This window comes from Podarcis cretensis (assembly GCF_951804945.1).
Source record: "Podarcis cretensis genome assembly, chromosome: 6".
Lineage (NCBI taxonomy): Eukaryota > Metazoa > Chordata > Lepidosauria > Squamata > Lacertidae > Podarcis > Podarcis cretensis.
In genome coordinates, this window is record NC_137175.1 from 35,767,867 (window position 1) to 35,795,607 (window position 27,741).

A 27,741-nucleotide genomic window follows, 5' to 3' on the forward strand; every position below is an offset into this window, starting at 1 on the left:
ACTAAGAGCTGAGTAGCAATACAAGCAGTTCTTGAAGTTATTTTCTATTAGTCACTGTGGCCAGGTTCAGTACAATCGGTACTAACCCATAGTATAGATTACAGTGGTACCTCGGTTTTCGAACATAATCTATTCCGGAAGTCCATTCGAGTTCCAAAACATTTGAAAACCAAAAACCGAAAGCAGAAGCCTCAAAACACAAGCCTCAAAATGGAAGCCGTGTTTCCTGTCTGACTTTCGAGGTGTGTTTGAAAACTGAGGCATTTACTTCCAGGTTTTTGGCATTTGAGTTCTGAAACATTCAACTACGGAGGCATTCGAAAACCAAGGTACCACTGTATTGTGACTGGATCACAGCATGTAAGCTTCTACACTTAGGCAGGAATAACCAGCTGCATAAATACTGGCTTACCAGTAGCACTTGTAAAAAGGATCTAGCTTAACATGAGTTAATAGTATGATGCTAAAGCAAAGAAAGAAAGAAAGAAAGAAAGAAAGAAAGAAAGAAAGAAACCCTAATGCTATTCTAGCCTTCATCATCAGAAGTATAGTGTCTCAGGAAGTAATAGTACCACTCTCTTTCTGCCTTGGTCAGACCCCATCTGGAGTAATGTGTTCAGTTCTGGGTAACACAATTTATTGACATGCTGGAATGTGTGCAAAGGAGGGCAACCAAGATGACCAAGGGTCTGGAAACCATGCCTTATGAGGAATGATTGAGGGAACTGGGCTTGTTTAGTCTGGAAAAGAGGAAAATGAGAGGAGATATTATAGCCATCTTCAAATATCTCAAGGGCTGTCACATGGAAGATAGAGCAAGCTTGTTTTCCCCTGCTCCAGAGGGTAGGACCTGAACCAATGGCTTCAAGTTACAAGACAGGAGATTCCTACTAAACATGAGGAAGACCTTTCTGCTGGTAAGAGCTGTTTGACAGTAGAATGGATTCCCCTTGAAAGCGGTGGAGTCTCCTTTCTTGGAGGTTTTTAAGCAGAGGTTGGATGGTCATCTGTCATGGATGCTTTGGCTGAGATTCCTGCATTGCAGGGGCTTGGACTAGATGACCCTACAATTCTATGAGTCTATGATTCTACGATACACTTCCACTTTTCTTCCTTGACGTGGAAGAGGAGAAGAATGAAAGCCATGTATCAATTTGCATTTTAGGGCACGTTATTTTGTAAACAGCTATCATGGGAAACCTCAGAAGTCTCTGAACCATAGGGCTGAAGAGAAGGGAAAATTGGACTCTCTGCAGTTGCATCTCAAAGTTTCTATTGGTATCAATGGGAGTTTCCCATGAAATGCAAATAGCAGCTTCAGGGAGGTGTTTACTATGGTAGGGGAGAAAGAGTAAAACTCCCTACCACCCACTATTACTAGGCTGCTATTTGCATAATTTTTAAAAATGTGCATGTTTACTGCATGCATGGAATTTATGTCATATCTAGTTTGACCCGTAAGAATGAAATATATGCATGTTGGGCAAATTTATGCTGCACAGTAGCTACAAAAAGCTGAGCTGCTATTCTGTATTCCTCCATTAGTGCACACAAAATGACATAATGTCTCACTGAGGAAGCGACAGCCCTTTCCCAATTTGCTTCCTGACCTATTTCCTTTTAAAAAATTGCCAGGAACTATCAGTGAAATATATATGCCTTTTCGCTGTCTGCAACCTCTGCCCACATCTGACATTATTATTTTTCTAAAGTGGTTCAGGCTCTTTGCTAAATGAAACAAAGAACTCTGGAGTTTGGTATACCATGCAAAATGGCCACATTGAAGCATCAACATTAGGTTTGCCATACGTCCAGAATTTCCTGGACATACCCAGGATTTGAAACAGTGTCTGGGCAAATATTGCTGAAATGTCCGGGAAAATCCAGATACATGACAGCCCATGTTGGAAATGTAGATTTTGGTGAATTTCATTTTAAATTAATATATACTAATATATATATTTTTTAAAAATAGGATTTCACAAAAAAACACCACCTCAACAAATTGTTTTGTCTGGAATGTCACTTTTTGAAATATGGCAATCCTAGCATATATGAAACTGCATTTTATCAAGTCTAGCCCAGTATTGTCTCCTATGGCCAGGACAGGAAGCATACACATTTACTGCACCTCTGAGCTGTGATCTCTTCCAAGAAGCAACTTTTATATTTTAGGCTTGTCTGAGAAAGCCACTGAAAAAAACTAGACAATGTTATTAGAATCGGAGGCAACATTGAAGTTTTAGACATCACTGAAATGAGCAGCAGGAAGGCTTTTTGTCTATATAAAAGAGGGAGACAACAAGAAGAAAAGAATGTCGGCCACCTCCCGTTAAAGGTAATATAAAAGATCTTGTAATTTACCACCTCCTTGAAGAAGAATCTAATCATTAGGGGCCATTCCCCAACTGTTTTGGTTTTTTTAACACAAATTGCTGGATCAAATACTTTGGCCCAGTGCTAAAATCAACCTGTCAAGTTTGCAGTTGATCAGCAAGTTTTGGGATGTTTCAGATTTGCTAACAGATGCAGGGTTTTTCAAAGCAAATGTCTGTCATGTTCCTTTGGCTTTTTTTTTTTTTTTGCAATAAAAAGGGCAAAATCTATTGGTCTCCCCCTTGGTCTAAAGTGGTTTTGATCTAGTTCTCCACATGAATGTGGATGTTAAATGAAGTTGCCAAGTACATCTGGTGTGGCCGCTTATGCACACACACCCCTCCCAAAGCAGGCACCAATTTGCAAAAAATATGCATATGCTAATACATATGTATAGACACAAATTTAGAAATAATTACTTAAGACTGAAATACAATACATATCATCTGTCTGCAGACTGACTGCCAGGAAATATCATTGGGGTCTTCTGCTTGGCCCCATGACACTTCTGCTGTGTGGTCCTGCTGGGTTCCATCTTGTTCCTATGACATCTATATTAAAACGTTGGGAGGTGCCATGCAGAGATTTGGAGCATGGTGTCATCAATATGCTGGTACATTCAGTTGTACCAGTCTATCTGAATCTGAAGAGGCTGCATTGGTGCTGGACTGGTGCCTGGATCCAATGATGGGCTGCATGAGAGAAAATGAAGGGAAAATAAATTCCAATAAGGTGGAAGTACCATTGAGCTGTGGTTCTTTGGTCCAGTAATTAGGGAGACAGCCTGTTCTGGAAAGAATGGCTCTCTCTCTGAAGGAACAGGCATATAGCTTGGGGGGTAGCACTCCATTTAAAGCTGACACTGGAAACTCGGGTGTCTGCAGTGGCGAGGAGTGCCTCAATCAGCTCCCAAATGCTAACCATCCGTGTGCAACATCAACGACCCTGGTCTCACTTCTTATGGTTCTTTATCTTTAATATGGACTTGTCCTGGACAGTATTTCATACAGAGGACTTTCCTCTGCAAAGTAGGCTCCATGGCCACCCTAATGGTAGGAATGAAGGAAGCTGCCTTATGGGTCAGAACATTGGTTCATCCAACTCAATATTGTCTACACCGACTTAACAGCGACTCTGGGCTTTCAGACTGAGATCATTCCCAACCCTTCCTGGAGATGCTGGGGATTAAACCAAGGACCTTCTGTAGGCAAAAACACTGGGCTATGGCCCTTCCCCAGGTATTGCCTTGTTGTTGTTTCAGTTGTTCATTAGGCCACTTGCAAGACAAGTAAGCATCTTAAAAAGTAGAGACATCACCTTGCCAACAAAGGTCCATATAGTTAAAGCTATGGTTTTCCCAGTAGTGATGTATGGAAGTGAGAGCTGGACCATAAAGAAGGCTGATAGCCGAAGAATTGATGCTTTTGAATTATGGTGCTGGAGGAGACTCTTGAGAGTCCCATGGACTGCAAGAAGATCAAACCTATCCATTCTGAAGGAAATCAGCCCTGAGTGCTCACTGAAAGGACAGATCGTGAAGCTGAGGCTCCAATACTTTGGCCACCTCATGAGAAGAGAAGACTCCCTGGAAAAGACCCTGATGTTGGGAAAGATGAAGGGCACAAGGAGAAGGGGACGACAGAGGACGAGATGGTTGGATAGTGTTCGCGAAGCTACCAGCATGAGTTTGACCAAACTGTGGGAGGCAGTGGAAGACAGGAGTGCCTGGTGTGCTCTGGTCCATGGGGTCACGAAGAGTCGGACATGACTAAACGACTAAACAACAACAACAAGACAAGTAATGATTTCCTTGATCTAAAAGATCCCCCCCTTCCATTCTCTCTCTCTCTCCTTTCTGCAGAACAAGTCAGAAGAACAGGGTGTAGACTTCTGCTTTCTGCCTATTTCCTTGAAGGGCTCACTGTGTCCTTGCTTTAAATCCAATATATGACTGGAGTGACCTCCAGTTACTACAATATTGTAAGAACTGCCCAATTTATCTCTGGAGGGAAAGAACCTTTTGATATATTAAAACAGAACTGTCCACAGTGGGGTCAGAGTTATCCATGAATCTTCTTAATGGCTGAGAACACTGCTACTGAGTAATAAAAGTCAATGTTGCCATAATTAGCATGGTATTGTCTAGTGGCAAATAGCCCATCAAAAATACAGCTTTGTCCATGGCATTTATTCGTTCTGTGTTTGGGTTCTGCTAATTATCTCTATTGGTAACTCAGATTCGGGTAGCTGCCTCAAATCACCAAGGGAGGGAGAAACTGAATTTTAATTACACCATATTCTCCTCATGCATTTCCATCCAAGATGAAACAAAATGGAGCCTTTCATTAATGAGCTGCTCTCACAAACCTTGGAACACTCCACGATAAGAGAGGACATCTTGACAGACCGAACAAAGGCGGTTCTTTTCCCTGAGCACAGTATCAAATTGCTTCTTGTTTTAGAGCACGACGCCTCCAAACTGTTCTTTGTCCCCCTCCTTTTGCTTTGTGTGTGTGTGTCTTTTGCTTCAGTAGTTTCACTGCAGAGCTTTCAGAGAAAAATCCCTTGCAATTTAAATGTGAAGGGAACAGACTTTTGTAGTAACTATTAGACCCAAACACCGTCTTAGGAGCTTCATTTTGTAGACTGTCTTTCAGGGCAAAACCATACATAGGGTTGTACCCAATGTTCCACAAGAAGAACATCACTTGCCCAACAGGACTTTTCCTCCTCCACCACCACCCCAATCTGCTCTAGAGGGTACTCCACCCCACCCCACCCAGCTGATTTGGAGGGTGTGCAGAGGGCTGCAGGAGAGAAAAGGAAGTTTTTTTTCTGTAAGCAGAAGTCTCTTTTGCTAGAACAGCCTTTCTCAACCTTGAGTCCTCAAATGTTGTTAGACTATAACTCCCATCATTACTAGCTAGCAGGATCAGTGGTCAAGGATGACAGGAGTTGTGGTCCAACCAGGGCTTTTTTCTGCCAGAACTTACTGGAACTCAGGTGACCTCTCAGGTGGGCACCATTGCCATTATGAGAACAAGGGAGGCCTTCATGGTGAGTTCCGGCACCTCTTTTCCTAGAAAAATTGCACTGGGTCCAACAATATCTCAGGATCCAAGACTGATAAAAGCTACGTTAGAGGGACAGGAACACTAGATACCACCTTAACAATTTTAAATGGCCGCAATGGATTCTTCACTTGTAACATGATCCCAGCTTCTCAGACCTGTTAAAAATGTGAAAACACACTAGTAATGTCAAGAGGGTCCTTCAAGGTTCCTTCAATTGCCAGGTTTTCCCTGCTTAGAACTGAACTGAACCACACTGAAAACTTATGAACTGCTTTAGAACCAGTTTGAGGCTGTTCTATTTGTGCAAATGAGGCTCTGCCCCAACAACCTCAGTCTGGCCTTAGAGAGCCTCCACCTGCCTGACTTCATTCATACAAGTGGTCCAGAGGATGGCACTGCCTGTCAGCTTCCTCCTCATTGTTTTGATAACAATATAACTCAACTTCCTGCTGCATGAGAGGACAGAACACTCATTTAGCAGAAGCCTCAGGATGTTACCTGACTCTGCCAAGGGCTTGGATTCTCTCTCCTCCTTTCTGTCTGCATAAAGGCATGGGGGGTGGCAGTGCAGAGAAGTAACAGAAACCCCCCCCCTCTCATTTTGTATGCTGTTGTTATTTCTTGCCGGTTTCTGGGTTTCTGTGGTTCTCATGTAACTTTTATAAACTCTGGTTGCACAATCGACAGGAGAGGATTAAAACTTGAAGCTTTCACACTTTAATTACCGCACAGCGAACTTCTGCTGCATAAGCTAAATGGCCCATCTCTAAAGCAGGGGAATAAATCTAATTCTGAACAGGGGCTGCCAGTCATCTAGGGAGTTGCTTCACATGAACTGACTGTGCACTGTTGTTGTTGGCATAATATTTATAATGAGGTTTGCATCCTCCTACCCTCCCCAGAGCTCAGGACAGCATACCTGAGTTCATCTCATTATTCTCCTTACCATGTCCTGTGAGGGATGCTAGGTTGCCTACTTGCTCAAAGGTATTTGGTGAAGACCAAACCAACTGTGCTGGGGGTGGCCCAAGACATTTTACTACCTGAGGTGAAGAACAGCTCAAGTTAACTCACCTCCAAAAGGATATTGTAGAGTTGAAACAGGTTATGAAATGCATCACTGAAATGATCAAGGGGTTGCAACATTTGGAGGTTTTTTAGCCATCCAACCTCTCCACTCTGTTAAGGTCATATTGAATTCTGATTCTATCTGCTGCAGCATTAGTTACCCCTCCCAGCTTGGTGTCATCTGCAAATGCTCTTAACACTTGCGTTACAAGACAAGCATCATTTGACATTAAGTTATTTGCAAACCCCATTATGTGGCTGCTGTTCCCCATCTAGAGCTAAAGCTTTCTATCATTGTTGGGTCTGTTTTGGGTGGGGAAAGTGTGTGACAATCAAACCTTCTTCCCAGGAAACTCTGGAAATTGCAGCTCTATGAGGGAAACGGGGTATACCAACAACTCTCAGCACCTTTCACAAACTACAGTTCCCTGGATTTTCTGGGGAAGCCTTTAAAGTGTTTTATACTGCTTTAAATATATTGTACAGATGGGGCCAGGAAGTCCTCATAGTCCCGGAGAGTTTACATGTGTCGTATTCTAAATGCATGCGACAGTCATTCTAAATAAAACACTAATTAATTAATATCTCCTCAGTTTTCTCCCACACTTGCATAGTCGTGCAGATGGCTCTAAATCAGAGTCTAGTTCGTTCTGTGTCCATTTTAGGATAATTGCATGAAGCAGGGGGGTGGGGGTGGACAAACTGTAAGGTACTTTCAGTATGCTTAGTCAAGAAGGAATAACCACACTGTCAGAAGATACTTTCCACGGAAGGGAAACCTAAAACAAATCTGTTGTATATAGTGGAGAAGCAAAATAAACGCAAACGTGGAGTCCTGGGAGCAGGTAAGGAATGGGGAATGTTCCAGATATCAGGATTGTGTAACTTATTTGTGTGTGTCCCCCCAAGCCTTTTCTTAACAATTCAGCTGTAAGGGACAGAAAATTGTGTTTGTTGTGTTTGTGTACATATGTATTTGTGTTTGTGTATATATATACATACAGGATTTCTTGAGTATCCTTGGGTTCCTGGTGTATTGTGTTGTGTTTTGCCTACACAGGAAGATTAGAATGCTGTAACTTTACATTTGCATTTACAGCTTCTATCTTTTCACTGTTTATCTTTTTTTTAATTGAGAGTTGGTAAAATAATTTTCTCTATTTATAAAATAGGTGCATTGTTTTCCCTCCTCCCAGCTGCCTGAAAAAAGACATAGTGCTAACCAAATGAGATAAGCTTCTGATGATGAATTGCTGAGACAACCCTGGAGTTTGCACATTCCTGCTTCCTTGGTTATTAAATGCCAATGAGGCAGATAAGACATTTGCTTTTAATTAATAATTTACTGTCATTGCAAAGGGGGGGGGGATATGAAGGAAGCTGTGAATTTTCATGTAGAAATACTCCCACCTGTTTCCTCCCCAGGAAGTGATGACATAAGGGAGCTTGCTGAGAATCAGGAAGTGATAGATTCAGATCACATTGCTTGAATGGTTTCTGCATCTCCATAATTAGCATATGCTCTGCCAGGAGGAGTCTTGCCTCATTAGTGCCAATTTTTAATTGCATTATCCTGCAGTTCAGTTTCTGAAAGAGCTTGTGAGTTGTATTAGACTGCAATTCTACACTCCCAGCAAGGTCAATGAAACCAGCTTAGCATGGGGTGTTTGCAAATTGCCACTCTGTAAGCTGATCTACCAGGCACTGCTTCCTAGCCATGCGCAGGTCCCACTTAATGGAAGTTCTGTAACATCAATGCACTGTCATGATCCTGGTCATGTCCTTCTTGTGCGCTGAGCACACAGCCCTGAAACAGCATGTGACTTGAACAAATGTGGGCTGAGCTTCAAAGCAATGATCCAGTTGTATCAATCGTGCTGAATAGCCAGCTCAGGTGGCAAGTGCTGACAGGGATTAGAGTCAGAACAACGCCACGGAGGAAGAAGAGGGGCGTATCTGGAAGGTTGGGAGAACCCCAGGGTTTGCAGATGTATGAAAATCCACCCCCCACCCCAGCCCAATGAGGACTGAATGAGGACTGAAGCGGGGCAGCTGGAAAAGAAAAATGGGAACTCTGTATTGTTAGGAGCTCGTCCTACACTCATGTAGGACCCTGACAGAGACACATGCCTGATTGGCATGTTCTCTCCCTCCTGGTCGATCATTCAGGAGCTTCAAAAGCTTTCTTCTGCCCGAACATCACCGCGACGGATGCCAACAGACACTGGCACATTTAGGGATCCGCAGAGTCTGTGCAGTTCGCATGACAGACCTCAGCAACTCAGCATTTTGGCTAATCTACTTTATTTACATATAAACACACACGGAGCACTGCATCTCTAGCATCAGACATCAAAGAAAGAAAGAACAAAGGACAATATTCCTACTTCACGGAACACAGTAACACAAACATCCTGTCTCTGTCATTTCCCACGCTGTGGAGTCAAAACATATACCGTCATGTGAAAGACGACAATCCCATGACTGCAATTATGGAGCAGGAATTCTAACATGTATGTGTGTGTGTATAATTAGTAGGCTGATATTTTACCATGTTCAACTCTCGGAAACTTTTGCAGTAGTCTGGTAATGTGACAAACTGGATGGAGCAAGATATTTTGGTGCATGGTGATTGCTTCACTGTGTATTCAGCCATTCATTCAATATCATTGTGTTTTCTGGATTTTAAAAATGAAACGATTGGCACATCTCTCTGTGCTCTTTGAGGGACAAAAATGTAGAACCAGCTAGTTTAATAATAGGGAGAGACGTTTGTGAGTGTGATCCAAAGCAGGCAGTGAACAACCTTGCTGTAGAGCAGAGGTCTTCTTTGCCATGGCTTGCACAGGAATGGTGCAATACTCAAACCAGTGAAAATGAACCGTAACCCTAACAGTTAGCATTTTGTCTGCTACTGCTCATGGTTTATATTGTTTTAGAAATGTTTTTTTTAAAAAAAAAAAAAATAGTTTTTCGCTTAGGGAGGGACCATAGCTCAGTGCTAGAGCATTTCCTGTGCATGTCAAAGGTTCCCTGCATCTTCCAGGTAGGACTAGTCAATAATAATAATAATAATAATAATAATAATAATAATAATTTATTTATACTCAGATGCATCTGGCTGAGTTTCCCCAGTCACTCTGGGCGGCTCCCAATCAAGTGTTAAAAACAATACAGCGTTACATATTAAAAACTTCCCTGAACAGAACCCTGCCTGAAATCTTGGACTGCCGCTGCCAGTCAGTGTAAGGAATACTGACCTAGATGGACCATATGAGTATGTATAAGACAAGAGTCCCGTGTTTCACTAATTTGGCTGCAATAAATGTGGGGAAGGGGACATCTGAAATTTAGTTTTAGCCTGATTTGTGTCTTCACACAATTAAGACTTGCTATTGGGAGTTCCGCAGTAAGGGGGCGGAGGAACCTATGTATGCACAGCAAGCTCCCCTCTACAGACATTCACCCTGAATGTAGGGACAGGAGTGAATAATAGAGAATTATAGAATTGGAAGGGACCTAAAGGGTCGTCTGATCCAACCATAGCTGTCAACATTTCCATTTTTTTAAGGGAAATTCCCTCATTCCAAATAGGATTCCTCACAAGAAAAGGGAAAATTGACAGCTATGGATCCAACCCTCTGCAATGCAGGAATCACAGCTCATGTCCAACTGTGGGGGCAGTGGGAATAGCCCTGCTCTACTGCTCCATGTGATTTTTAACTCACTTAGAACTATTCTTAAAGTATGATCCTATATGTGTTTACTCAGATGCATTTTAGCCACTTTCAGGCATGCGGTTTGTGAATAAACAGGTCTCAGTGGCCGGGCAGGGACGAGAACTCTGAACTCCCAAAGTGGGACAAGGGGAAACTTGTGAAGCAGGGAAACTCCTGCACACCTATGATTTTTTTCAGGATTCTAATATGTGCAGGGAGTCTCTATGATTGCAGAAATAATCCTGCTGCAGAAGATCTCCTTCCAGCTTTTGGAGGGTAATCAGAACAGAACAGGGTATAAAGTTCAGCATGCTTGCCTTCACTGTCCCCCTACCATGTGCCTACTCACATACAGATGAGTAATAACTCTACAAGCTTAATATTAAAATGTATGTATTGAACGGCTTCTAGTTTTTATTTAGGTGTTTAATGATTATGCATGTATGTATTGAATTTTTTATTTTTTATTTTTACCCCTCTCATTTGTCAAAAAGGCTCCCAGAGTGCCTTATAGGATCACTAGTAAGTCACTTTCTGATCTCAGGCTTACAATCAGCTAAAACTCACGCAAAAGAAAACCGGAACCCAAGACGAAGAAAACTAAAAACATCAAAAAATTTAAGCCGTCTAGAAAAATCCAACACATCAGCAAAAAACAGTGGCAGAAACTCTTCAACTTATTATCATCACCTCCTATATCTACAAAAAAAATCAAAGCTCAAGGCACCAAAGAGATCGACAAGGGAGACTCGCCAAAGACCAAACCCCTCCCCATATGTGAAAATAATTCCCCAAGTACATTTAAAGAAATAAGCCCCCCCACGGCCGTTCTCCCCCTATGTTTGCCCAGCCTGACAAAAGCAACCAAATTACAGCTGGATGCTCCTGTCTTGAACCCACCTAGGACCCCTGTAGCAACTGCAAACAGAAGTAAGTCGGGGATCTCCAATATAGACGGGAACCCGCGGGAACTCCAAGCCCCCAGTAGAAAGAAAGAATGGATCCTGGTCCTAAGCCCAGAAAAGATGGTATTCATGAACTATCCAAAACCACTGGGTCCTCACACAGGGACAGACCGCGTGAGGCACCTGCTGACTATTATACAACATTCTACCTGGGGCAGTTAAAGCAACCGACATAGACAGTATAGACTACCTATATCAAGATGGACATTCAGTCCGTGCCCTGATCACTTTCACAGATCATAATCTGGTCAACTTCATCTTTAATAATAATAATAATAATAATAATAATAATAATAATAAATAATAACAAGAAATCTATTTTTAAAGAAAGGAATAGATTTATTAAGAATCTTTGAAAACAGAGCTCCGCTAACCTCCCTACTGGCGGCCAAGGGGGAAGGGAGACCAGGAACAGAGGAACAAAACGATAGAGTGCATATGCAACAAAACCAGCAAAACCAGAGCCTAGTACACCAGCAGGAAAACATAGCCCCTATTGAGACTCAACTTCATTTGAACGACAGAGAGGACTTTTTCTCCATAGAAGAACATGCCCTAATAAATTGGTTCTGGTCACTGCAGATGCCAGCCCAAAAGGAAATCTTGGTTAGACTGGACACCCTGAGAAGCAGACTGACCAAAAAGGAGGCCCATGTTGAGACTACGGAAGGCTCTCACACACGGCCTATATCCCCCAAGTGCCTAGTGGACAAGAGGACGGTGGGAGGTGCCTTTAAATGTGTAGATTCGGAAGACCAATCGCAGCCCCCGCTGGTGTATGGTAAGGCAAAACTAAAACAGACTGTCACATCTCCGAGTACTTGGTTCAACTATCTAAAACTCTCCCCAAATGAAATAGCTACTCCCCCAAGTCCAAATCACCCCCTTAAGTCCCCAAGAGTTATGGATAATCATTCCCTTATGCAGCAGATGCCTATTGACAAACTTAATGGGAGTGTTTTTTTAGACGTAAAGGGGTCACTGGACACCGTGGACCCAACAAATCTACACCATGGAGGGACAAAGAATTAAAGCTGCTGTCCTGGAACATTGCAGGATGGCACGCTAAGAAAAACAACCAACAACTTGCAATGTTTCTTAAGCGATTCAATATCATCCTCCTGCAGGAGACCTGGCACAGCGACCCCATTCTGTTCAATGGGTATTCTTGTCACTCCCTACTTGCTACTCCATCTGTGAGGGCAGGTAGGCCTAGCGGAGGTTTAGCTAGCCTTATCTCCACAGAGCTTGAACATTCCTTAAAAGCCCTCCCAAACTGCAATTCACTAGCCACGACAGTCCTACTCAAATTGAAGAGAGATGCACTGGTAGTGGTCAATGTCTATCTGCCCCCCTGCCAAAAAAAATCTATAGTGAAAGCTAACTGGGCAGAGTTAGAGGCATTCCTAGACTCCATAGAATCTTCCCACCCTTCTACACCAATTATAATCGGGGGGGGGGGGATTTCAACGCCCGTATTGGAATTGATGATAACAGTCTTTACAGCCAATATAATCAGATTCAGGACCCTGAAAGTCCAACCGAAGCAGGCGTTTCACGACTTTCTAAAGATAATAAATGCAACTTCTCGGGGCTATGTCTAGCCCAGGTCGCAAAAAGAAGGGAACTGATGATATTAAACGGTAGTAAGGAAGAGGATCGCCCAGGGGAGGCGAAGATGGGAGGAAGTGTGATAGACTATATTCTGATATCAAGATTCGCCTATAACTCTGTGTCAAAGTTTCAAGTGGGACATAACACCGAAAGCGACCACCCACTAATTTTAGCGCTCAATGGCCCATCGTTTAACAAACCCACGGCTAACCTTTACTACACCCCCATCGTTAATCTGGGATCACTGGCCCCAGAAGAATTAAATGGACCCCCATGCTCAATACAGAGCTAACTTATCTCCTCCATTCGGAAGACGTGAAGACCATCTACTCAGCCATTGTATCAGCTAATACCGGGGAAAAGGCCATGGACTCGTTCAATGAGTTATTAGCAAGACTAAAGACCTTCTTAACAACTGAGATACTTAATTCTGTTACAAAGCGGGCAAAGGATCAAGAGAGATGGTTTGATTTGGAGTGTAGACAAGCAAGGAAACGTCTGAGATCAACCTATCGGAATTACACAAACACCGGAGCACCCTCGCTATTTATGGCTTACATCTATTTAAGACGAAACTACAAACAGCTATTAAAGGTAAAAAAACAAAAAGCTGAGAGATTGGCCTGGTGTAATTTAGTGAAGGCCTCGAATGAGAAAGACTCAGCCTCCTTCTGGCGTACCATTATGGGCCTCCTGGGCCAGGAGCGGATTGGTCCCACATGTGCTGTAGAACCCCAGGAGTGGATGAAATATTTTCAAACCCTCTTCTATGATGACAAAGCTCAGCACAATGATCCAAGTGCCTACTCCGAGAATTTACCATATTGGCCTCCTGTCTCCATAGAGGAGGTGGGGAAACTAATTGCCCAACTGAAAAACAACAAAGCCCCGGGCATAGACCACATTCCAGCAGAGCTCATGAAGAACAATATCAGTTGTTGGGCTCCTATAATGGCGTCAATATTTACATACATCGATTCAACAGGCATAATACCTGGTTGCTGGACAGAGGCAGTAATTATTCCAATCTATAAAAAGGGTCCTATGGCAGATCCAGCAAGCTATAGACCCATTAGCCTCCTTACTATCCCCAGCAAACTGTATGCCAAACACCTCCACATCAAACTAATTGACTGGATGGAAACTGAGGCAGTTTTGGCAGAGGAGCAAGCCGGCTTCAGACAGGGCAGAACAACAATAGACCATTACTTTGTATTAGCACACCAGTCACCAAAGGAGTCAAGCAGGGCTGTATTTTAGCCCCGGCCTTATTCAACTTATATATAAATGACATGGTCAAATACCTAACATTCCCAGAGTTTCATGCCCCCAAATTGGCCGAAAAATCAATTTCAGCGCTCCTCTATGTGGACAACGTGGTTCTCTTATCACGAACTAACGTAGGCTTCAAAAGGCTACTAAGAGAATTCTCAGCCTACTGCAGGAGAGATCAACTGGTGGTTAATCACCAAAAAACCAAAGTCATGGTCTTCGCTAGGAGACACAGACATCACAGATGGGAGATGGACAATCAGCCAATAGAACAGGTCAAAATTTTTAAATACCTCGGAGTAGTTTTCCCGTCAACAGGGGCCTGGGAGGCCCATCATAAATATGCTAGGGAAAAAGCATCTCAAAGCGCCAAAATACTGTTTCGCTTTTGCTTTACGAAGGGGGGCAGACATATCCCAGCAGCTCTGGAGGTCTTTCAAGCAAAACCCTTGGCGCAATTACTCTACGGGGCCCAAATCTGGACGGGAAATCATTGCCGCACACTTGAAACAGTCCAGTCTAAATTTTTAATACAGATTCTAGCCGTTCCACCATGCGCACCTGTCAGGGACTCAGCGGGAGCGCAGGGAGGAGAGGAGATGGAGAGCGAGGGGGAGCAATCCGAGGGCAGCGTAGGAGAAGATGACAGCAGCCCGATAGATTCCACGAGCCTCTCCAGCGAATCGGAAGATTCACAGAAGGGGGCGCCGATGGGCAGGGCAAGGGGCGACCCAAGGGGGACACCCCAGAAGCAAGGGGCCAGCGGGGACTCCCAGAGCAGCAGTTGGAAATCAGGACCAGCTTCCCCACCAGAGCGTAGTGGGGGGGAGGAGTCCCAGGTGTCAGAGCCCACATATGCACCACCAGCGAGAGAAGATGAGTCAGGGTTGACCACGCCTCCATCGGAGAGCGAGTTAACGGTCAAGAGGAAAGTTGCAGGCTGGGCGCGCCAAGTTCAAATGTACAGGCGAGCGGCACAGAAGGTAGCCCGGATAGGGAACCAGGTCCTAAAGCCCGCCGGAAGGAGGGGCAAGAATCATCAGGGTCAGCGTCAGAGGAGTCCAGGAAGGATGAAACCCTAGCGGGCAGGAGGGCCCAGAGGAGAAAGGAATTTAGGAAGAGGTGGAGCAAGGCGAGAGTCTTAAACTGGTGTGGAAGGGGAGGAGACTCAGACGGGACTTCGCCGGTCTAAGGTCGAGACGTAGAGCTGCACGCTGCGGCTTTAAAATGGAAACTGAACCTCAATAAAGACTTTTGTACATAACTACAGCCTAGCGTTGGTCCTCAGTGAGCTGGGACCTGGAGGCAGCTCTGACAGCACCAAATGTGGCCCTACGGCTGGAGACTGGCCTCCTCTCCGTCAAAACCCGGACCTGGTTAAGAACATTCAACTATTGGCTTCGCTTAAATTTAAACCCATCCGGGCTACTACCTCTAGTAGCACAAGATGCTCATAGAAGTCGGTGGTCCAAAGTAGTGCATCAAAAACTACTTACATGTGGCCTCCAAGCACAGCATCTCCTGAAAATGGGTCTCCCCAAGGCAAAAACCATTATTGACCAGCGCATGAAGGATATTGAGCAGCAGAATAATCTGGCCTATATTAAGAAATTTAGTGCTTGGTACGCTTATCTGCCCCCCTCCCACTTTGATTTTCGGGCACCTTATTTGTCTACCTTAACCATTCCAAAACTCAGATGGGCCTTTACACTGGCCAGACTAAATATGTTACCCTCAGCTATTCTTGAAGGTAGATATCAAAACATTTCATTCGAGAACCGGCTCTGCCCCTGTGGAGCTGGCTACGTAGAGACTGTGTCACACGTTCTCTTGTCTTGCTCCCTATATAAAGATCTCAGGGACGAGACCATCACGCTGCTCCTATCTGCCATCCCGGGCCGCTCTTGTGAAGCCAAATTGTTCTCACTCCTAGCCAACCAGAACAGCTCGAGGTTGCCAAATTTATCGAGAAAGCAATGAGACTGAGAGCTGCTATCTGAATGACATCAGGGTCGTCACCCGGATTCCTCGCCTAGGATCTTATTATTATTATAATTACGTTTTATTATTATTATTTTATTACCTCTGCCAAGTTTTAAGTACTGAGATTATTAATTTATCTCCATCTCCATCTGGTTATTATTATCTTTCTCCCTGTCCTGACCATCCCTCCGAGGTTATATTTATATTTATAATCTTTCAATCTTAACCGACCTGGAACAATCTATCAGAGAAAAGGCCGCCACCCATGGGACAGAGGGTTCTACCTAGGGTTTTAATAGGTCATAAGATTTTATGGTAACTATATTCGTAATGTATTTTTGTCGGTGTTTGTCCTTTGATGCTATGGCCTGTCGGCTACTCAAATAAAGTCTATTCTATTCTATTCTATCAAGCTAAAATGGATGGGGGAGGAGGATTTCTTAATAATAATGATAATACTTCCATTTCAATATGGAAACCTTAGATAATTTGTTTGCTCTGTCTGCTATAAGGACTCCTACTTGGAGAAAGTGAAAGAGATAGCTTTCTTCAACATGTAGAGTATTGGGCAGGATGCTAGGTCTTCTACATCGGGTTGCCTCCTTCTTTATGAGGACATTTGAAAGCAGCCATAAGTTTGAAAAGACAAGTTAAGTGCCAGATAATTTAATATCATCTTGTTATAAATGAGCGTTCTTCTGAGACAGGCACTTTTTCTGTTAGCTCCTGATCTTCTCATGTTTTATGAGGAGTGCCAGATGGAAATCAGGAGTTCATGCATAAGGAGGCCCCTAAATCCTGTCCAGACTGCTGCCAATGCTGGTACATAAATGGGCAGCAGAGGCTGAGACCCATCTCTTATCAGCACCGCGGTTCACTGAGGCCTCAATTGATCATTTCTGAAGGTTTTTCATTAAAGGTATAATGTGCAAGCTAGCACCTTTCGACATGCTACGTAATTCTATGGCATAAATAGAAAAGGCTTAGCAAAATGTTTCATGCAACGCAGCAACTTCTTTTGGAGTGATGTATTCTCAGCGAGTGCTCAGAATGTCTACTTTCCATTTTCTGCAATAGAAACAATCTGTACCTTGTTCCTCATTCTGAAACTGCAGATTATTTGGATTATTTGGATTATTTGGATACTCACTTATCTATGACTCCCCCCCTCACCACACTAGTTAGGGCCAAAATGCCTATTACATGCCAGGAACAAACTAAATGATACAATGAACATCTGTGAGCAAATAACCAGTTTCTTGTCTTTTGACAAACAGCAATTTTAGAGCTTGATGTGGACTAGGACTGCAGTGCTGGGGTGGGAGATTAATCCTTTAATGCCCCCCCCCCCCCGGTTTCTTAGTATAGTAAATGCCCTCCCATTTGCTATGTGTTCCATTAAAGAAAACTTACATGCACAACTATGTACATTACACATATATTTCCTATCAAGGAACAAATAGCAACTTGTAGAGGAGAGGTGATCTTCACTGAGAAAACAGCAGGGGAAAACTGTTACCCAACTCCCAACACCATGGTTCTGATCCAGACCTTCTCCCGGCAAGCTCTATCTACCAAACTTTAAAAAGGCTGGAGATCCAATGGACAACTAGAGTAATCTGCATTCCAAAATGGGGTGACTGATATAGGAGAAAAAGAAGTAGAAACAAGGAAAGGAAGAGGCATTTAAGGAAATGTTACATAATGTCTGCAAGCAAATTAGCATGTTAATATAAGCTCAAGTGGGACGCGGGTGGCACTGTGGGTAAAACCTCAGTGCCTAGGACTTGCCGATCATATGGTCAGCGGTTCAGATCCCAGCGGCAGGGTGAGCTCCCATCGTTCGGTCCCAGCTCCTGCCCACCTAGCAGTTCAAAAGCACCCTTAAGTGCAAGTAGATAAATAGGTACCACTTTATAGCGGGAAGGTAAACGGCGTTTCCGTGTGCTGCACTGGTGCAGGCTCGCCAGAGCAGCTTTGTCACGCTGGCCACGTGACCCGGAAGTGTCCCCGGACAGTGCTGGCCCCCGGCCTCTTAAGCGAGATGGGCGCGCAACCCCAGAGTCGGACACGACTGGCCCGTACGGGCAGAGGTACCTTTACCTTTACCTTTATAAGCACAAGTGGGTACAGTATCTCTTTGTGTCAAATCCTCATAGACCTAGAGAATCCCTATCTCACATATTTTGTAGGGGCCCTCAGATCAGTTGCAGTTCAGGTTTAATTGACCAAAGAGACAAGAGGCACATTAAATCATTTGTTATGAATTGCTTGTAGTTTGATGCTATAGAACATTGGCCAAGACCATGAATTCAGCAAGATCAAGAATGTATAGCTAGATAGAATGATTGCAGCTAGAATGGGTAATGTGATCAAATTGCTATTAATTATTCAAATAGCATCATCAGTGTCTATGTCATTTTATGAGATTGCATTAAAACAGAAGATCCCTGCTGAAAACATGTGGTGCAGCACAAAAGCTAAACAAATGAAAGGGACTGGTAGTAAGGAGAGAGCATGAATGTGATCCAGTGCAATTACTGTGTGTACAAATTTAAAACTCACAGAATTGCAGCCTGCAGTCATCTAAAATTATAGTGTGCTGCCAGGAGAGAATGGGGGCCATGAACATCAGTACATCTAGGGGACAAGAAGGGTGTCTGGTGAGATGCATCAAGGTGACTCAGGATTCAGGAAAGGGGGCTGTTCCACATGCTGCAGGAAAAGGCAAAGAAACATCTAGAACAGGGGTTGTGAGGATTTTGCACACTCAGAGGCTGATGTTACCCCTCCATGGATGGTCCAGCTCTGTAATAAAGTCAGCACCATCTAGCTTTAAAGCAGGGGCACTTGGATGGGGTGAAGCATTGATTGGTTGCTGAGAAAGTAACATGCTTGAGAGGCGCAGAAAGAGTGGTGCAGTTTTCATGATGGGGTCCTCTGGGCACACCAGCACATGGTTTGTTTGGGGGTTTGGCAGCTATGAAAGTGTCCATCTGTGCAAGTGCTCCCTTACTACATGGTGGATGGGGACAATTGTGGAAGGTGCACCAGCATATGAGTCCAGGGGCTACCATCGGTGTTCATGTGGAAGAGGGCTCATAGACTTACCTGCTGTTGCCCTAGTTCCTAATCTGAGAGCTGATCTGTAACATGAGCGCCCCCTCTGCAGACACACTTCTACAGTATCGCGGCAGATTCCCATATGTTGCAAGGCAGATAATCTGTTCCACATTAGATTGCACATAAGGGAGTGCTAACCAACACTGACCTGTGTTAGTAATCATCTCTTGCACAACAAATGCCATTAAGATGGCCATTTTTCGCTTTCAGTTAACTTGCCAATTTGATGCAGTGCTGTCTGGCTTGCTCCTGGCCTATTGAGTTTTGTGTAAATGATGAAAAGAGAACTCCTGTCAGGAATCCAGCCCATAGGGATGAGCCTTGGGAAGACACAGTCAGTAAACCCTACATGTTCCCTTATAGGCTGGAATAGTTGCTCAGCCCCAGGTGCTGATGTCTGCATCAGCAGCAAATGTCTAGCATTGTTTACCCCTTCAGACTTCTGGGGTTGTTTTTTTGTGTCACTATTTACATGACTAATTGTAATAAGAATATAGATGCTTTCTGGGGACACACATTGAGGGGATGGGGAGAGGGAAAACTCCTTGGTTGACACTAATATTAATGTGCATATGTATAATTTTTTCCTCTGGCATTAGATCTCAGAGCCATAGACTTCTGGCAGAGGAAAACATTTCCCCCTTCCCAGTAACTTTTTTGCAGAGAAAAATACAGGGAGGATCAGGCTGCTCTTTCAAGTCATCCAAGTTCTACTGAAGCTGTATTTGATAACTGAGAACATTGGGAACCCTTCCAGGGCTTAGCTCTCCATGCAGCAGAAAGTGGTGCCTGTGCTATGCTGAGAATGCAATTAGCCAAGTCTCTTGGGGAACCTCCACTGTTTATCTTATGCAGTCTTATTCATTATTAAATGAGGCAACAAAAAGACATCCTCTCATTGAGGTGGCCCCAGGCTGTGGTGCAGATGAAGGGGCTTGTATTCAAATAGGGGCATTTATATGGGTCTAACGGAAGAAAGCAACAGCTGGTGCAAGTCTTCAGCCACAAAAGTACCCATCAACTTCCATCTTCTGATTTCTAGCTAGTCATGAAAATACTTAGAAAACAGCTGGCACCCTGGGTGTTTAACTGAACAATGGGGATACATGTTCTTCTCCAGTGGATGAACTCAAAGGACTGGTGCAAAGCGTAATCTGACATTTCTCTGTCTAGCTTCTGCTAATGGTAAATTGTTCATAAGACTGGATTATGCCAAGACTGTGCTCTGAGCCAGAAGTGAAAAACAAGCCCTCTCCAAGCTGGCTTGTAACACATGGATTGTGTTACTGATCCTGCCAGATCTCAGATCAAAACCAAGCAATCCAACCAGATCTATTGTCACTTCTTTACGGTAATGAAGAAATTTGGCTTTTATGTTCATTAAGATGACAATTAAAGTTCATGTTATGTCTTCTATCGCTTTCTTCAATACTCAGTGCTAATATTTTAATTATAGCTAGTTCCTAAATGAAACCTGTGATCAAATGGAGCAGTCCTGGTAGGGAATACTTGCATTGAAAAGAAAAGCATATTTCAAAGGTTATTTTCATAACAGCTCTAATGAAGAACAGATGTGAGCTGCCTAGAGAGTCTGATACAGGCTCAGCTATCTAATAAGGATAGATTTGGAGTGGTTCCTTTTTAAATTGCTGTTCTGAGGAGGATGGAGCACTTTTCAGTGCACAAGGAAGCTGTTTAAAAGAATAAGACCCAGGCACCTTGCAAACAGATGTAAGATCATCCATATTTATAGTTCGAGACATAAGTAAATTAAGGAAAAATATCTTCCTCATACAGCAGATCATTATAGTCCTAAAAGTGCTTCTTTACTACCATTACCATATGGCTATGTGTGAACAGATAGCTCAGAGTCCTTCGGGAGAATCTGCCTAGAGTCATAAATTGATTAACCCTGGGTGTAGAGGGTTTGTAAGGGTCACTCTGTGCATTGGCTTCTAGTTAATGAATCAATTTGTAAAATGGGTATCTTACCGTTCATTGGGTAATCAGCCTCCCCAGTGTGGTTTATAAATATCCCACAACAAATAAAACATAGGTGTGGTAAGATTCATGCTGGTTGACTGAGTCTCCTGCAGAAGGAAGGTTGGTAATTAATTAAAAGCCACATTTACCAGGAACCAAGCATCAGGAGTAAGTCAGAAAATAGCTGTGGTATTGCACTCAGCTGACAAGAAAAGGTTGTGATTTTTCGACAGTTATGGTTAGAATACCTTCTGAAATAAAGAAAGAAGATGGAAAATTCTGAGCAAATGGCTCAGGACCTTTCCCCCTGGTGTGGTAGTGTTATCTATTTGCAGAGAGCTTTTGTTTAAAAAAGAAAACTCCATGGGGGAATATTCCTCCATGTCTTGTTTTAAAGAAGTGGTGTTCCCCACCTGCCGTCTGAATTTACTCATGGATGGAGCGGGAATTCAATTCCATCAACAATTCCATTTGTGCTTCATTCTGTGGCTTGTGTGGCCCAGACCTCAGAACTGGCCCAAGATATTTTGGCTCATCCAGTGGAAATGCAAAATGGTGTCTCCTGAGAGGGAAAGTATCATAACTTAAATAACTGACATTTGCCTACCCTTAATGATACCAAACAATTTCCGTTTGAAATAACTGCTTTGCATTGTCCAGTAGTGGGATTGGCCCGGAGAACTGGCTTTTGCCAGCTAATATGGCTGTATTTCTCTGTATTATTGCCCCAATCCATTTCCTTGATGTTGCTGCATGCCAGGTAACTTCAGATTGCATAGGAATTTAGGAAGCATGTGCACAGAGGAACCTGACCTACACTTTGGATCTAACTTAGAATCGTTTACACTGTCTTGAAAGCTGTGCAATGGGGCTTCAGACCGGAGCTTTTTCATCCCTACCTAGAGACGCCAGGGATTGGACCTGGGACTTGGGACCTGCAAATCATGTGCTCTCCTGGGAGGAAGCCAGCCACTTCCAACAGTATATTTGCTTTTTTGCATAGAGGACTGGTTTTTCCCCCAATTGCACCAACATTTTCTAACACAGAAAAATCCACTTTACTTCAGTTTTATCATCATCATCACTACTTTTTAGAAGATAGAAAACACTATTTGATGTCAAAGTGCTAATCTTTCAATGACAACCTTCCCCTCATTACTTCTTTTCCAAGAGGTACTTCAGCAATTTAAAAAAATAATAATTAAAAATTCCATATGGAGGCATCTTGTTTCCAGGATCTATTTGACATGTTGACTTTGTTTTTTCCCACTTCAGAATTCTATGACTAAAATTTTTATCCTGCCCTTTCTTATAGGATCAAGGTGGATTACAAGAGACAGCTAAGAAACAGAGACCTAAACTCTACTTACCCCCTCTGTTTCAGTTATCTTAGCGTAAGCACAATGGCTGTGTGTTTTCCAAAGATTGCCTAACAGTGTTATACTCTTTGTACCTGACAGATCTGTACAGAACTGTATTAATATTTGCTTTTGTAATATTACAAGCCTTCCCTGTTTCAGAGCAGTACAAAGGCATCTGCTTACGGGCTGTGTCAAGTGACATGTTTTCTAGGATTAAGAAGTTTCAGGTGCTATTTTTAATCAGCTATGGCCAAGTGAATGCTATGATGCCTCAGAAGCTGAAGAGTGTAGTGGTGGCTACTGAAATCAGCTTTCTAGGAATCTTGGTATTTTTTTTCTGATGTCAAGTGGCAGGCAGGTGGGCGTGGCCAGATAAAAATGACTGCACTGATGTAATTGGTCTGGTCTAACTTGCCTCATGTGTCAGATGTTTCCTTCCCCTGATATGGACCCAACTCAGTGAGGGGGGGGGGGGCATAATCCTTGACATGACCCTGAAATTGTTCCAGCCGTCTGGAAGAAGCGTGGAATGAATTTACACCCAATGCCTGAGCTGAAGTTCCACCTGTATCTGTAATCAATAAAGCTATGGCCATTTTTAATCCAGATGGTTGTTTGCCAGAATCCATCTTACCACCCCTTATTTAACCATGGCCTGGGGGAGGGCAGCACTGGGACTGGGACCACAATAAGTAGAGCTGGGATCTGTTCCTTTCCCAGCCACCCAACCAAACAACTAGCCAACTACTTCTGCCAACAAACTCCCAATGCAGTCAGCAGCGGACATGAATCCTTTCCAGGGCACCAGCTCACATTATCAGACCCTGACTGGGAATGAATAGTCAATAGGTCTGTGAGGAAGCATCCATTCCCAATAGGGTGCCCCACTGGCACCAGACATTTTGAAAACCTAATCATTAGTGCTGTCTGTCCTGTAGTCAGATCTCTTAACATTTTAAGAATTGCCAGAAGTTGTTGATCAGAGGAGAAACGATGTTGGTGTGTGATTTGGGTGGCCATTTCAGTTGAGCTTCCCAAAATTATAATGCTTATATCAAACAAGACCATCACAAGAACTGTAATGAAATAGTTTTAGGAAATCACAACATTCCAACAGAAACAGAAGGGTTTGGGGTGTGTGGATAGTTAAGAATGTCTACTCTGGATAAATGTTTCAATGAGGAATCTTGTTACACTTTCTTTTCATGAGCAGAGCATATGAAAGGGAACAGACGCTATTTCAGAATGTACCTGTCCTTGTTCTTTCAGGTTTCTCACAGGCTTTTCTTTTCTTTTCTCCCTTACCTCCCTCCTTTCCTGCTTTCCCACCCATTCTTCCACATCTCTTCTCTGATCCTTCCTGCCCCTGTTTGTCACTGTTGCCTTTTCCCAACCTCTAGAGCTCTCCATCAGCCTCCTTGCCGTGATAGTTATTGTATGTGGACTGGCCCTGGTGGCAGTTTTTCTCTTTCTCTTTTGGAAGCTGTGCTGGGTGCCCTGGAGGAACAAGGCCATTTCGACTAACACCCCCGCCTCCCAGAACTCAGCGGAACACGACAAAGAGAACATGGCTGACAAGCTAAAGGACACAGGGACTCTGGGCTTCTTGGAGGCAGCTGTGAAAATCAGTCACACGTCACCGGATATTCCCGCAGAAGTCCAGATGTCCATGAAGGATCACCTTATGAGACGCACACGGATGCAGAGGCAGACAACAGAGCCTGCATCGTCCACCAGGTGAGTACAGAGCATCCCTTGAATTGCCATCTGTTGGATCAGACAATATGGGTCATTTTACAGAGGTGCTGAAGATGGGAAAACTCTCCATGAGGAGAAGGGAGCGCTGATGAAGGTCATCGCATGCCACGCCCAGTTTTCTCTTGCTATTACTTGTCCATTCAAATAAGTTCCCACAGCCTCAAACCACAGGCGTATCCCCTGCAATGAAGTGAAGAGCTTCCTCATTGCTCACTGTATATGCTCAAAATAAAGTTTATGTTTTTGGTTTGTTTGTTAAGTTCTCTCCCCCCCCCCATCCTTTTTTGTTTTCATCAAGGAGTGTATATTGATCAAGGTGTTCTAGAGTAATTAGATTTGTTTGAGTAATTGTCATGTCATGGCTTAGAGGACACAATGGTGTGCAGACTGGAGACAAACTTTATTGTCTCTGTTAAACAAGAACAGAAGAGCAACAGAAATCTGGGACACCAATCAGATACAACCCAGAGGCAGAATACCTCTGAATACCACTTGCAGAGAGTTATGAACGATAGGGTGCTATTGCACTCATATCTTTCTTCCCATAAGTAACATCTCTGCCCATCCCTGAATTTCTTCCCTTTTGTTGCCATTTGCAAAATTGGTGCACTTGAGGAGAAGCAGAAATATTTTGGGAGGTAGGACAACATTCCTTCAGGCCCTTGGACTGGGGACTAGTGAGTAGGAAGATTTGAAGATGGATTTGAAATGCAGTCAGAATCCTCCTCATGACCAGGAACCCTATTAGTAAAGGTAAAGGTACCCCTGCCCGTACGGGCCAGTCGTGTCCGACTCTGGGGTTGCGCGCCCATCTCGCTTAAGAGGCCGGGGGCCAGCGCTGTCTGCAGACACTTCCGGGTCACGTGGCCAGCGTGACAAGCTGCATCTGGCGAGCCAGCGCAGCACACGGAAACGCCGTTTACCTTCCCGCTAGTAAGCGGTCCCTATTTATCTACTTGCACCCGGGGGTGCTTTCGAACTGCTAGGTTGGCAGGCGCTGGGACCGAGCAACGGGAGCGCACCCCGCCGCGGGGATTCGAACCGCTGACCTGACGATCGGCAAGTCCTAGACGCTGAGGTTTTACCCACAGCGCCACCCGCATCCCTCAGGAACCCTATTACATGGGGTTAAACTTGATTACATGAAGATTTGTGGGGCATGGCTTGCATGTGCACCCTGACCCCTCCTCTCTTTAAGCCCACCCACATCTGAAGATGGCTCTCGTTTATGTTTGATGCGATGGGCCACCACTCATCAAGACGTCAGCAGCAATTCTCTTCTTTCTAAATATGTTCTTGACACTTGTACATCATTCAGCAATTGCACTAAAGGGATATTACGCTAAACCTTTGGCTGGCATACACCTCCTGGAGCTGCAGGATACTCTCCCGACTACATGCTGGTCTCTGCCGAAGGTTGAGTTGAAAGTGAACCAGCTGACATATTTCCCCAGTCTCCCCGTGGGCCCTTGATCTTAGCCAAAAGATTCAAACCCTGTTACGGTGACTTGACCTCATTGTGTCAAGCTGTCAATATGCTTGTGGCCACTTTAATTTTGTTAGGACTCAGGGAGGCAGGGAGACATATCAGTGACATGGCGAACTGTCAGATAGAATTACAGCCTTTTCCTCTCTTTCTTGCTTATGTGGCTCAAAGCAGGAATAATTAGATAAACGGAATTGACATATCACTCACTGCACTGGCTTCGAGGGAGCTGCATCTCAGTGTTCAAGATCAGCCACTGCCTCAGGGCCACTGTAGCCTCAGATGGAAGGCTGACCGTGCATGAGGATCCATGACAAAGGAAGGCAGGGTCTGCAAGGATCTGGAGGTGGAAGACAGCCTGGTAACCCATGGGCCACTGACCTGAATGTCTTCTAATACAGGCAGTCTTTTCAGCTAAGATGTGGGTGACTTTATCCATGTTTTACCATGCATCATGGTTGATCAGAACAAGGTCTACCATGCTGTAGAGGTCAGGAGTTGCTCAATTTTGCTCATTTCCTTTGCTTTCAGGCACAGGAACATAAGAGCCTTCTAGATTCAGAGCAAGAGTCTGTCTAGTCCTATAGTAGCGAGATGGCACATTTTATTTACTTATTTATAACATTTATACACCGCTGGATTGCAAAAACCTTCAAGGTGGGTTACAAAAGATAAAGGAGTAAAATCAAGAAAATTCATAACTATGCGAAAGTGCAGGAACTCATTGTGACAGGCCCCATTGCTAAAGGAGTAAAAAATGCAAGTAGCTCTTTTGATCCCCTGAAACACCCACACCCACACGGAGCAGCAGCAGCAGCACATAGCATATTGTCTGATTTATTAGGACCAGCATGTTACAAATACTTAACATATGTTCCAAATGCCTGAATATCTCACTGTGGGGACCCTGCTACCCACCATCCCAAAATGCACCGTCCCAAAGGTATATCTTTGGCATAATAGGATATGGATATACGTATCTGGGAGTAAGCTCCATTGAACTTAGTGGTGCTTATGACTGTATAGATTTTTAAACACACTGAGCTTTCACAAGATTTTCAGTCAGCTGAAATGCAACATTTAAGCTTTTAATTAGTTCAAGCAATCTTGCGAAGAAATGTTACCATTAAACTGCTGGCGTGAAGTAGGAATGCCTTCCAAAAAAAGGGAAAGAAGTACCCATCCTCTGCTTATTTTTCTCATTCTTTGACTGGGAAAGCTCAGCATGAGACACAATCTCAGGATCATGAGTTCGAGACCCATGTTGAGCAAAAGATCCTTGCATTGCAGGGGTTGGACTAGATGACCCTCGTGGTCCCTTCCAACTCTACAGTTCTATGAGTCTGTTTCTAATGTGTCACAAACAAATTTAGTTTCTCCTGATCATACTATCTCAGTTGATCCCATTCCTCCTGCTCTATAAAAGGTCCCAGAACTGTGATCCCCTGCCTTCTCCTTCCACAAGACCACTGCTAGTCCAGCATTTAGCTTCTGGGAAGCCTATATAGAAGTGTGAAGGCAACAGTCCTTTTCTTCTGCCAGTCTTCTAACAAATGGGCTTTGGAGATACATTGCCTCTGAATACGAAAGTTCTATTTTGCCATCATGATAGAACTACCTGATCCCATGGTTGTAAATGGCATAGTTAATTATGTATTGTATGAAACAAACGTTTCATTTGTCTGTTCTGAAACTATAGCCAACTGATGTTACTGGATAATGCCCAGTTTAGAACATTATGAGATAAAGAGAAAAATCGGTCCATTTACTCTTTCCTGACCATTTGTAATTTTTAAATGTCTCTCTTGTTCCCCTCCCCTTAGAAATATTTATTCTGAAGAAGAAAGCCACAAACACTTCTGCCAAATCCAAAATCCACATTAGGCAATATTAATATTAGTCCAACTAAAATGTTACAAATACTTGAATCACTACAGCAAGGCCCCAGAGGATATAGAT

At 43.7% G+C, this 27,741-nt stretch overlaps 1 protein-coding gene across 4 annotated transcripts in view; it reads left to right on the forward strand.

Annotated features, from left to right (window-relative positions):
- The window catches only part of SYT6 (synaptotagmin 6), a 147,577-nt gene that overhangs the window by 40,878 nt on the left and 78,958 nt on the right, over positions 1-27,741 (forward strand). For 3 of the 4 annotated variants that reach the window (XM_079979412.1, XM_079979413.1, XM_079979414.1), the window contains exon 2: positions 23,939-24,275. In XM_079979412.1, coding sequence (XP_079835538.1) covers positions 23,939-24,275 — 337 coding nt within the window. The remainder of the gene's footprint in view (positions 1-23,938; positions 24,276-27,741) is intronic. The other variant, XM_079979415.1, reaches the window with a different exon arrangement.